We start from the raw sequence: 12702 nt of genomic DNA, 5'->3' as shown, positions 1-12702 counted from the left end.
TAATTACCGTCTGACTAATGCACATTCTATATAGACAAGTAAATGGGTTTCCCTTCATCTTTTCTGCTTGATCCACAGAGGAGGGGATACAGCTGTATCTTTTTCTTTTTCTCTCCTTTATTCTCCACTTTATTTTTTGAAACTTTGGGACTGTGTCAATTATGTCAGAAGCTTTCTACCTTATCACCTCCTAGAGAGATAAGGAGAGTCCTCCCGAGAATCTGACGTCCTTGTGGTTTGAGTCTGAATCTAATTAGAACCAGTGATTTTGAGGATCGGGAGATGTTATTGCAGGTGAAGGGTTGTTTCGGGCAGAGGGAAAGATGCACAGGGTGGCTTACCCCATCCTAGGGCTTGTGAGGCACTGAAGGAAGCCAAAGACGAAGCCTCACCTAAAGCAGCACGCTGGATGGAAGGGAGGGTGTCAAGGACACATGGTGTTGGGGTTAGCCTTGGGTGTGGGTCTGTGCAGTGACACAGCACTCCGTGCTCAGAAGGGCTCCGTGCTTGGTTTAATGCTCTGCTGCCACCATCATGAAATTGTCAGTACTTTTTGAACAAGTCTCCCCCCCCCACCGTGTTTTCATCCTGCACTGGATCCCACAAATTCTGGAGCCAGCCTTATGTGGGTATGAAATCCAACTCTGTCACTTACTCGCTAGGCGAGCTTGGGGAAATCCATTGGCCTTTGTGAGACTCAGTTTCTGCTTTTGGAAAATGGAGAGCAGGATCCTTCCTTCAAACACACCATCATGAGGACTAAACGAGATTATGAATAATTGGTGCATCGTGGAGTAATTGGTGCCTAATAAATATTCCCTTTCCTTAGCTAAGGAGCGTCTTTCAAAATCACTGGGGTGGGGAGCAGGGGGGCATTGTTTTTCAAAACTAGTTTGCCTGGGTTCTACTCTGAAAGATTCTGACTTGTAGGTGTGAGCTGGGGGATATGTGGTGGTTTTGAAAGGGCTCCTTAAGTGATACTGATGGACATCTGAGGTTATGAAAGGTAGCCTTGGGTTTTCAGAGATCTAGCTAAGAAGCAGCTTAATAGAGGAGAGCAGATGGAGAGGGAGAAATTGATGGGCACTACTGATCCTCAACATAATAAAAAACCTGTTAAGGAAGAAAGAGGTCACCGATATTGCTGAAATGCACCAGGAGAACTCATCCCATCATCAAGGTTCCTGTGAAATTTTCTGCTGTCCATTTAGCCTGACAAGAACACCCAGGGGCAGAGGGGCCATGGACAAGAGAAGCCAGGGTCAAGGCGCAGGTTGGGGGCCAAGTTTGAACTTATTGTCACCTTAATGACCCTAACACCATACTTGATTCCTGAAAAGAAATTGTAGCTAGAGGGAGTAATCTTGAATTATGTGTATCCTACCCAGATTCTAGGCTTTGACATCCTTCTGATGAAAAATCTGAAGCCTATTCTCCTGGAAGTAAATGCAAATCCCAGCATGAGAATCGAACATGAGCAAGAAGTAAGTATTTTGAACGCCTCGTTGAATATATTGCCATACAACTGCACGTGCCCTCTCATGCTGTTCACTCGGCTAAACAAGGTTCAGCATTCTCAGATTTGCACAGTGAACTTCTGTTCCAGTCTAAATAGTTTCAGTTTTGTGGAGCTCTGAACAGAGTCTATAAATATAAGACCTCTCCGACCCCTGGTAACTTCTCAGCATGCCATTCTTCCAATTTTTAAGGTCTGCAGACATAGAGGCAGCTGAACCTTTCCATCAGTTTTGACGTGAACTAATTAGTTAGCCTCAGGAGATGAACTAATTGAAATTCTAGGAATATGATTTAGCCATGTCGACATACTCGAATCACTAACATAAATAGCACATTCAACAGTGGTTAGTGCATAAAAAAAAGACTGGAAGGAAACACACCAAATACTAATATTGTGTTTTGGGGGGAGTATGTGGATTTCTTTTATTTTCTTAACCCCTTCTATATTTCCAAGTTTTCTACAGCGAGCATGTATGATTTTAATAACTAGAAAGACATAGTGCTCCTTATGTATGTATTTCCGCTTTACATATTTTGTTGATTTGTTAAAGGAAACTGACACTGTAAAAGTAACATAAAGGGAGTCTTTAAAAAATTACCTTCTGTAGATGAACATAAGCAAAGCCTAACAGTACAACCACTGGAGCCAGTGCTAATAGGTACTTGGTACTGAATCACTCTCCACTGTAACACTGAATCCTTACCCATTCAAGCTTTCTCCGGGGGTCTTTGAAAATGTCCCCAGCCTTGTCGATGAAGAAGTGAAGGTGGCCGTGATCAGAGACACACTACGCCTGATGGACCCACTTAAGAAGAAAAGAGAGAACCAGTGAGTATATTTTTTATATCATTCATTTCTATCAACTCTGCTGGCAGTGTCCCAAGCAGCTAAGTTCCCTTAGAACATTGTAACATTGGAGTGAGATTTACACATTAAACAATCTCACCCATCACATTTTCATTTGTGGACATCAGCCTCCAAATATAGTGACTTGCAATCAGGAGATGGAGACTTGTATATGAATCCAACGTTTGGGATTCAGCTGATGAATTTTTAGCTGACTGTTATTTGAATCTGGAAAGTCTCTTCTACGAACCCACTTTCCCCTGAGGTGGAATCTCCTCTCACCCACCACTGTTCACGTAGAGCTTTTCTTGGAAATGCCCAAACATAGGGAGAGAGTAAAACAAAACCAAGGAGAGGGCCATAGGTTGCTTGGACGTGATAAGAATCGTTTCCCTTTTCACTTTCTTCCTGATGTTTATACTCTTGCAGGATAAGTTTTTGGTTTCGACGTTTGCAGGGCCACTTGAAGTTCTGGGAGTTCTGTATTCTTTACAGTTATTGTTCTTTTCCATCCCACTGGCCCCAGGGTGCGTTACCCCAGTTGGGGCATTGGTAAGAGTATGTGCCTCACCCCTCCCTCCCCGGAATCACCCCAGAAATGAACAGCATCTCATTTGGGTATTTTGTTTTGTTTTTATCAAATTCCTGGCTCTCGCAAAGTAAATATCGTTATGCTTGTTTTAGGCAAAAAAATCAAAGCCCTCCTTGTCCCCCCAACATATCAGCTTGACCTAAATGCCCGCAGACAAATAAAGCACTTGTCAGCTGTGGCTCGAGACCTCAGGGAGCATGGACTTCCCTTTCCTAAGCAAGTGGTGTTTTGCGAGTTCCTCTCCTGCAGCACCTCACCAGCTGGGCTCAAGCCCAGACAGTGCTAGAATATTCTGCACTGGTGCTTCTCCCTTGGCTGCATGTTAGAACCATCTGGAGAGCTTTCATAAATACCAGTGTGAGGGTCCCCGCTTCTAGAGATGCCGATTTTAATGAGCCTGGGCTGGAGGGCTGGCCACAGAAGTATTTTAGGTTCCCTAGGTGATTCTACCGTGCAGTCAAGGTTGAGTGCCACTGCCTGGCAGGAAATGTCACTCTGTAGGAGCATTTGTCATATTCTGAGTCAGGCTGGATGGTGCCTGCTCGGTTGAGTGTTCCTCTGGGGCGTTCTTCCCCGTGGGAAGCACAGATTGCCATTGTTGGCAAGACCTGGCCGAGAACATTCACCTGCAGTTCGGAGGGCCAGTCCCGCCGGGTGTGGCTTCGGCCAATTAGAGCTTCAAAGTGGTGGCCTGTCAGCTCTGCCGCATCCTGGGTGTGGCCCCAACACCATGGGTAAGGTGTCCATTCGTATGAGCACGTGACTGCTTTCTTCCGCCATCCCGAAGGAAAGGCAGCAGGTGGAATGCAGTTTGGTCAGATTAACTGCAATAAACTCATTCCTTGAACATCTACTCTCTAAGGGTTATCAATCTCCCTGATAGAGGTTAGGTCTTGGGAGATTGTGTGGCACTGTGGGGAGGTTTCAGTGGCTATCCATGTCAGTATGGCACGCCGGTACAGCTCTTTGAAGATGACCTTGACACATTAGCAGCCTGATTTGTGTGTGTGTGTGTGTGTGTGTGTGTGTGTGTGTGTGTGGGAACAAATCCAGGGGCCATTGTGTGGCCATGAAAAACAGGAAAAGATATAAAAGCATCACTGTATTTTCACATTAAGTGATATTGAAACGTGATTAGCTTTCTTCTTGTTGTTTCAGTTTTTTTGTGTTCCGTTTTGTTTAGTTTTGTTTACCCACACCTGGCATTCTGGATCATCTCTGTGAGCTGCCACAACTAAAATTTAATAGCGACGGGGCACGGGACCACAGGAAGGTTGGGCAAGGCATTTGCAGCTTACCAATCATAAGTAGCAGAACCTTGTTTTAACTGAAGAAGCACTGGCTCTTTTAAAAATTGATAACCAGGAATAGGCAAAATTTCTAGAACCTGACCTCAATTCTAATATAAATCTTTCCTCTCCCCCTTTTCTTACCTAGAATATAAGGGGGTATATGAATAGCCAAATGTCATTTACTGATAATTTTCCTAAATTTCCCCTTAAAAAAAAAAAAACACAGTAATGATCGTCCATTAAAGTACTTTGTAATCCGTAAAGTGCATTTGTATGTAAGGAATTATTATGACCGTTTTGGTAACTTTACCATGCAGATAAAAAAAGGCTAAAATTATCCTCAACTCCTCTGTGTAGAAAAGTTTCAGAATAACTTGAAAAAGCACCATACTTATGCCCACAGAAAATGCCCAGTGTAGTAATGCTGAATCATATGTGTCCAAATCAGACACCGTGTCACTGTGCAGAAAATGATGTCACAGAGACTTCTAGGATGGGAGGGAGCTTTAGAAACCAGAGTGTCTTGTGTTTAAATAGGATCTGACCTAAACCTTTATTTTTTAAAATTAATTTATTTTTATTAGTTTTCTAACGTTTATCTATTTTTGAGAGAGAGAGAGAGAGAGACAGGATGTGAGGAGGGGAGGGGCAGAGAGAGAGGGAGACACAGAATCCAAAGCAGGCTGCAGCCTCCACGCTGTCAGCACAGAGCCGGATGCGGGGTTCGAACTCACAAGCTGCGAAGATCGTGACCTGAGCTGAAGTCGGACGCTCAACCGACTGAGCCACCCAGGCGTCCATGACCTAAACCTTTAAAAACAGATGATTTCCTAGCCTTTCCCTACAACTCTTTAGCAAACGAGGGTGTGCAGTGTCCCTCGTTACTTCGTCCTTGAGCACATGTCGTCAGCGTGACACTGAGGTGGGTCTTCACTGTCCCCATATACGCTGAGGAGAAATGGTAGATAGAGGTCCTGACCTCTTTGTGCCTCTCAACTTCTCTGGGAAGGTGCCGAGGGGACGCGTGTCCATGCGTCAGGCATCTTCACACACCTCAGGGGCTGACAGGCTGGGGTCACTTTCCTGGTGGGACTGAAAGTGGCCCTCGTGCCTTCCTTGGGCACAGGAGCTGGTGACTGCACGTACCCTTCCTGGCCTAGCTGGAGGCTTTCTCCTGAGCTCGAAGGGATGAGCTTTAAGTTCCGACCTCAGGATTGTTGCAGAGCTGTGTCCTTTTCTATAAAATTATAAAATTTTATAATGAAAAAATTATCAGTGTCCTTTTCTATAAAATGGCATTTAAATGAAACAACATGAAAAACTATCATGAAAAAATTATCAGTGTCCTTTTCTATAAAATGGCATTTAAATGAAACAACATGAAAAACTATTCAGAGTAGCCACTTAATCATGCTTAGCTCACCACTCAAAATAAAACAATCTACTAGAATATGAGAAGAAAACACCAAAAAATAAAGCTTAGCTATTGTTATCTTTCTGGGTATACTTAGAGTAGAATTCTGAGTTACGTATCCTAAAACTGAAGCTACGGGACCGCTGTGGACATTGGAGCTGTTTGCCAATGGAAGGTTCCGTTTCTGAGTAGCAAGATATTACTGGCCCAGGCATATTTATTTGTTGGATTAAGGAAAAATACCTTTGGCCCCTGAAGGAAAAAAATAGCTGTCTGAACTATGACAACATTTTGTAATATGAAGTGATTCTGATTTACACATTAGGGTTCTTTGGAGGCATTGTAGGGACATGCGAAGGGGGAGGCTGATGGGGTGGGACTCTGGAAATATCATATATCTGTGCGTATACACCCATATATGGAGGTAAAATTCACATAGCATAAAATTAACTATTTAAATTCCATGGCACTTAGTACAGTCACGGTGTTATGCAACCACCACCCCTATCTAACTGCTTCCAAAATGTCAACCCCTAAAGGAAACCCTGTACCCATGAAGCAGCCACTCCTCATTCCCACCTCCCCCAACCTACTCTCTGTCTCCAGATCGACCTATTCCAGACACGTCATATAAGTAGAATCATGCAGTGTGCAGTCTTTTGTGTCTGGTTTCTTTCACTTAGCATGTTTTCAAAGTTCACCCATGTTGTGGCATGTATCAGTCCTTATTCCTTTTTACGGCCAAATAATATTCCGTTATATGGGTATATTCTATTTTATTATCTGTTTGTCACTTGATGGACATCTGGGTGGAAGCAATTATCTATTTCATATTTTGGCCTTCTACAGGAGATTTCATTTGAGAGCACAGACTCTTTTTAACGTTGTTGGTTTACTCCAGCCCCCTCATTATATTGAGAGAAGCACGGACTGTTAGAATCAGAAGGGATCTAGAAACCATGTGCCAGTCAGCTCCCTGGTTCGGGAATCTGACAGAGGAGCAGCCCGTGTCCTGGTGAGGCACTGTACGTGGCATCAGCCAGGTCTGGGGTGAAGTTTCTCACCTCTGATCACTGTGCCATGAGCTTGGCCAAGGGACTTTGTTCTCCCATCTGGTCTTTAACAATGGGAATGGAGATAGCTCCTTGACCGGATTGTCATGGTCACCATATGAAGTGACACCTATTGAGAGAACCTCATGACATCTGAAAACATTAGACAAACGCTAGTCCTTAGGCCCACCAAGTGGCCAATCAGGCTTCGGGGTTCTCCTGATGGTGACAAATAGGTCACCAGCTTCTGAGGCAGCCTGTCTGTCGTACATAATGGTTCTGCACACGTGCATCATACAAGACGAAACCCAGATGGAGAAGGTCAGTAACTTGTCACAAGTCACAAAGCTGGTCAGAGGCAGAGTGGGAACTGGATCCAGGGTCTCCCAACTTCAACACCAGTGTCTCTCCATTTTGCCACATTGTTCCACTGACCTCCAGCTTCTCCAAGGATTCAAAGCTAAGCTTGTAAGATAGGGGAGAAAATCAGGAGAATCAATGGAAAGTTTTGCTTTTCTCAAGGTATGTGGGTGCCCTCAGTCTTTTTTTTTTTTTTAAACTTCTATCTGCAACAGAAGTGAAGAAATTGCATTATTGGATTATTTTAGAAACAAAGTGATGATTCCATCAATTCATTAATTTTGGAAGATTGGTTTACCTTGGGGAGCCATCTTACTAGCATTTTTCCTCTTTTCCTGAATGTAGATATTTCTGGGACCCAAATTCGTTTCTCAGGAATCCTAGCCCTTCAGGACCTAAGAGAAGTGTAAGTGAAGTCAAAGACAGGCAGGCTTGGAGGAGTCTAAAGGGACTTTCTTGATATGGTGATGCCATGCAGTGCCTGGGAACTGCGATATAGACCACCCATCTCTTATTCAGAAGCGTGTATTTGGAACACGACTTACATAAGGCACGGAGGCCTCTTTTCTCCCAGTAACATCTCACTGCCCTCTCCCAGTTCCGTTTACTTCCTATCACAGGAACAACCAGGTGTATTATCAGGGTGTTGGGGCAGCTTTTGACCTGATCTAAACAGCTTTATCCTCTGAAGGCTTCACTGAGTGCTCAGGCTTCACTTCTGACCTTGACTCCAAGCATCTCCCTTGGATCCTGCACCATGTTTAGAGCCAATAAATTAAAAGAATCCCCAGATTCGTTTGATTCCACATAGAATCTAGGATAAAGGCGGAACATTCTATGAGAAAAGAGACCAAGAAATCTCCCAGTGGAAAAGAGACCAAGAAATCTCCCAGTGCTTCAGTTTCACAGCTGGGGCTTGTACCAAGACCAAGGAATGTAACTCTGTCCCATCCTGGAGAAGATTATCAAAAACACATTAATCAGAGGTCCTCCAAGTCCAGACCTCTGCCACTTAAACAGACAGTGTATCCTACTGAAATCCCCTCAATGGTAGGGAACAGGGGCTCTTGAAACGTGTAGACTAAACATGCCTTCATAAATGCAGGATGTTATCTTTCTTATCAGAGAATATTCTTCTGCAAACAGTCTTTCCGAAGAATCATCTAACCATCCTGACAAATGGCCCGTCCGTGCTTGCACGGCTGACATGTTGTTGAAATTCTGGGTCTCACTGATTCCTAAGGATTCCTTTGTGGCAAGACCCTACAGATCAGGACACACTGACCCCAAGCACCTTTGACGATTTCTACATAAATCAGGAGCCCGGGTCACAGAGAGACGAATATTTGCATATTTATTTGCATTTCACTGCAAATCCTTCATTTCATGTCAAGGATTAGAGAAACAGCTATGGACTATTAGGGTATTTGTTGAGCACTTACTGTGTGCCAGGGAGAAGACTTACACAATTGAATTAGCTCACAGGCCAGTGGGAGAAGTGAGAGAGATCCACACATACAGATCTATAAGGTGGAAAGTGCAAAGTGTGCTCTAAAGGTAAAGACAAATTGTCAAGGGAGAAAAATACAAGAAAAGATTATTTACTGATAATTAATGGATAGTTGAAAAAAATGGGGCACCTGGGTGGCTCCGTTGGTTGAGTGTCCAACTTCAGCTCAGAGCAAGATCTCATGGTTCGTGGGTTCAAGCCCTACGTCAGGCTCTGTGCAGACAGCTCAGAGACAGGGGCCTGCTTTGGATTCTGTGTCTCTCTCTCTGTCCCTCCTCCACCCATGTTTTCTCTCTCTCTCTCTCAAAATAAATAAATATTTTTTAAAAAACTGACAAGGAGAAAATGGCACTTGAACCGAAGAGAAGTAATATTTGAAACATACAAATGGAGGGAAGACGTCCAAACAAAGTCACGGGGCCCTGTTGGAGGGAACTTAGGAGTTCAAATCAGCTGGAGAGGCAGGTGCATGAAGTGGGTTAATAGAGAGGAGGTGCTGCTGGGGAAGTGGATAAAGACCCAGAGGCCAGAAGGATGGCCTCGAATGGCAAGCGAAGAAAATCAAAGCTTGTTTTCAATCCAGAGTACACGAAGGCTTGAAGGGCATCTGTGAACCCATTAACTACACAAGATTTTATGTATGTGTGTTTTTTTCCTGGAAAAAGAGGCCAGACATTTCATCATGTTTTGAAATAGTCGAGAACCCAACAGTCCTATTATCATCAGAGGCTATAGGGAGCTGAGGCAATTTATCCAAGGTTGGGGTGTTGGGGCTTCAAGATATATTGTGCCCTCTGTATCTCGAAGCGCCTCACATTTTGGATGACAGTCAGCAAACTAGAAAAATATGCGTGCATTTTCAAGTAAGAACAGACAGGAAATGACTAATGATAAGTGCATTATGTTATGGGCAAGAAATAAAACCAAACAACTCTCTTCCATTTGAAAGTGTTTAAGCATTAAGTCAGGAGTAACCAGTAAAAGCCTCTTTTGCGTGAAGTTTGTTGAGCAGGAACGATTTCCGAGACTTATGGGGAAGGTAGAATTTCCTGAGCTTCGTGAGAGTGTCATTTCAGAGACCATTAGACAGGAGCCGAGCCGCTCCGCCCGCAGGCAGGCCTGCTGTCCCTCTCGCCCCCGCTAGGACCAGATGGGACACTAGACAAGCATATGGCCAGTCACCATTGTGGGGAAATGGCAGTGCGGAGTTCTGCGTGGGCCCTTCCAGAGTTACTCCAGGTAGTGATGGGGGTAGCAAATGTATTTGGAAATTTCCTTAAGCCTTGCTTCAGGGAGCCTTAAATGTTCACGTGCTTTTAAAAATGAGGAGCTGCTAGCTTTTTGGAAGGAGGCAGTGTGGCCTGGGTTCAGGAGACCAAGGTCTTGGTACCAGTTCTACTGGGCCCTCAGATAAGTCACTCCACTTTCCTGCACCCAGTTTCCTCAGCGGAAACAAGAAGAAGAAGAAAAACAAGGGAATAATTGTAGTCGCTCTGCCTCTTTCACAAGGTCCTGTTTTCTGGCGTGCTTACCGCGCATGCACAGTGGTGTCTACATCTATCCCACTTTGTGCTCACGGCAGCCATATGCACTAGGTACTAGTCCCACTTCTACTTTACAGATGAGGACACTGAGACTTGGAGAGGTTGAGTGCTGTGCCCAAGACCACACCGCTGATAAGCAGCAGCCTGAGATCTAGAGTCAGGCCTGTCTAGCTCTTGCCTTGAGAAAGAATGGATGTGAAGCTGTTTAGCACACCAAAGAGATGTGTGCCCGCAAGGTATTCTCATTACCTGAGTGGGTTCATGCCTTTACTGTAAACTTTGGGCAGGGGTTCATCTTTTTATCTCCAAGGACTGAACATGAGTAGACACTTATGGCGTGATTGGTTATCTCCCGTGAGGAAGCTCTGTGGCCAGCTAGGTGGTTACTCCATTTTCAATAATGCTCAAAGCCAGAATGAATAAAATGTGAGCCAGTGTGCGGAGAACCCCAGCTTACAGCAGGATCAACACATGGCAAGAGAGAACAGCGACAGACAGAAAATCGCTGGCCTGTCCTTGTGCATCCCAGACTGCGAACCTGTGGAGAGTTCAGAAGAAGGCAGGGTGAGCCAAGCATGAGGTCAAACCACATGAAATTGTGGATATTAGACCTTTTTGTTTTGGATCTACAAGAATGGCAGCTTCCAATGATCCAGCTAATAGCTGGCCTCGAGTGGTCAAGGCGGCCTTCTTGAAGGAGGAGGGTCTTCTGTTTGCTTAGGTTTGGTTTGGTGAGAAAATAGAAACACGTTTTGGGGAGGAAGGATGGAGGTAGGAGGGGTGAGGCAGGGTTGGGGAGGTGAGGCAGGGTTGGGGAGGTACCTGGCTGGCCAGAACCACCAGTCATGCTTCCAAAAGGGCCCTCTGTTTGGGATGGAGAGGACAGAGGCTTCTTCTCCGCGACACCCTTCTTATTAATTTTTTTTTCCTCAGTATAAAAGTAGTATGTGCTTATTGTTGAAAAATTGGAAAATACTGAAAACTGTATAGCATGAGATAAAAAGCTCCCTCAAATTCAGCCACCCAGAGTTAACCTTTATTAACTTTTTAGTTCATAAAAATCATATAATTTCCTCTGTCTACATCGTTTTAAAGTTGAGGCCATATGATCTATATAATTTTTGTGTGTTTTTATTTTTCTCCATTTTATGTGACAGTAATTTCCCCTTCTTGTTAGCCAATTCTATAAACATCATTTGTATTAATGGCTGGGCCAGAGTCTGCCTCCGTATTGGTGAATGCTCAGTTTATTTCCAGAATCTCATGCTTAAAGCGCTGTGTGCAATTTGAGATGTTGTCTTAAGATCGAGGGGGCCCCTGAGGAAGCAGGAATGGAGACCCACTCATGTTTTGAATGCACAGGTAGGAGAGAGCACAGTGGGTAAGAGTGGGCGCCCCTGAGTCAGCTGCTTTGGGGTGAATCCTGACAGCTGAAAACCGCACAGAACTTCCTCCCCTTTCCACACTTTGGTTTCTTCATCCATAAAAGGGAGTTTGCAATAGGATGTTTCTAAAGCTGCAAAGCAATGAGGACTTCTTAATTTGGGGGGAGAGAAAAATGTTACTTATTCCTAAGAGACTCTTTGTCGTGGTAAATGTCCAATCCGAATGTATTTATTTTTTTTTTCAACGTTTATTTATTTTTGGGACAGAGAGAGACAGAGCATGAACGGGGGAGGGGCAGAGAGAGAGGGAGACACAGAATCGGAAACAGGCTCCAGGCTCTGAGCCATCAGCCCAGAGCCTGACGCGGGGCTCGAACTCACGGACCGCGAGATCGTGACCTGGCTGAAGTCGGACGCTTAACCGACTGCGCCACCCAGGCGCCCCGAATCCGAATGTATTTAAATTAAGCCAAACAATATATGTAACCTGGGGGCTCTCTTTTTTTAAGGGGAAAAAAAGTGTGAAGGAAGAGCTGGCAAAGTAGGTGGGAAGGGAGCTCCAGCAGTGACAGGTTAATCTCTGGCTGTTAGGAAGGATTTGATTTCCCTCTAATTATCTGCTAGATTAGAAGAAATGAAAGATCAAAATTAAAGCCAGGTTTAGTCATCACTTGAAAGCCCTTGGTTATCACACCAAACGGTGGGCAGTATCCTCCAGCTGCTTTCTTTCCTTTTTACTCAATTTCCATTCTTCCTCCACTTTAAACAGCATAAGGGCCCCTTGCAACCCTCATCACAGAGGCTAATGTGAGGGGGGATGGGAGGAGCAACTCAGAACTTGAACCACTCGGTTCGCTGGGACCCGCCCCCACCCTCATCCTCCGCCAGGGGCGCTCGCGTCAAGAGTGAGGATCAGCCGTGGAGCTGGCTGTTAGGCTGCGAGAGCGCTTCGCTGGGAGGATGTCTTCATTTGCCTGGAGAGGATCGCTTTCTTCCTCCAGATTGTCCACGCCTCTGCAGCACCACAGGCCAGCCCAGAGGAGCCGCCAGCGCATGCGCGAGTGCGTGCGTGCGTGCATGAAAGGATGAGTGTGGAGGGATGGTGACGTGTGGTCATGTGCTAAAGGCTGGGTCAGGGGTGGCCCTGAGCCTGAGCCCCAGCAGCAAGGTGAGCAGGAGGGAGGCGGT

General features: G+C 45.0%; 1 protein-coding gene across 1 annotated transcript in view; it reads left to right on the top strand.

The window, feature by feature from the left end:
• The window catches only part of TTLL11 (tubulin tyrosine ligase like 11), a 238026-nt gene that overhangs the window by 110230 nt on the left and 115094 nt on the right, over positions 1–12702 (top strand). Inside the window, 2 exon segments of the mRNA XM_030292844.2 lie at positions 1389–1484; positions 2232–2347. Of these exon segments, the coding sequence (XP_030148704.2) occupies positions 1389–1484; positions 2232–2347 (212 nt within the window).

Source organism: Lynx canadensis, chromosome D4 (assembly GCF_007474595.2).
Source record: "Lynx canadensis isolate LIC74 chromosome D4, mLynCan4.pri.v2, whole genome shotgun sequence".
NCBI lineage: Eukaryota > Metazoa > Chordata > Mammalia > Carnivora > Felidae > Lynx > Lynx canadensis.
The sequence above is the reverse complement of the archived record's forward strand: the minus strand, read 5'-3'. Positions and strand labels throughout refer to the sequence as shown.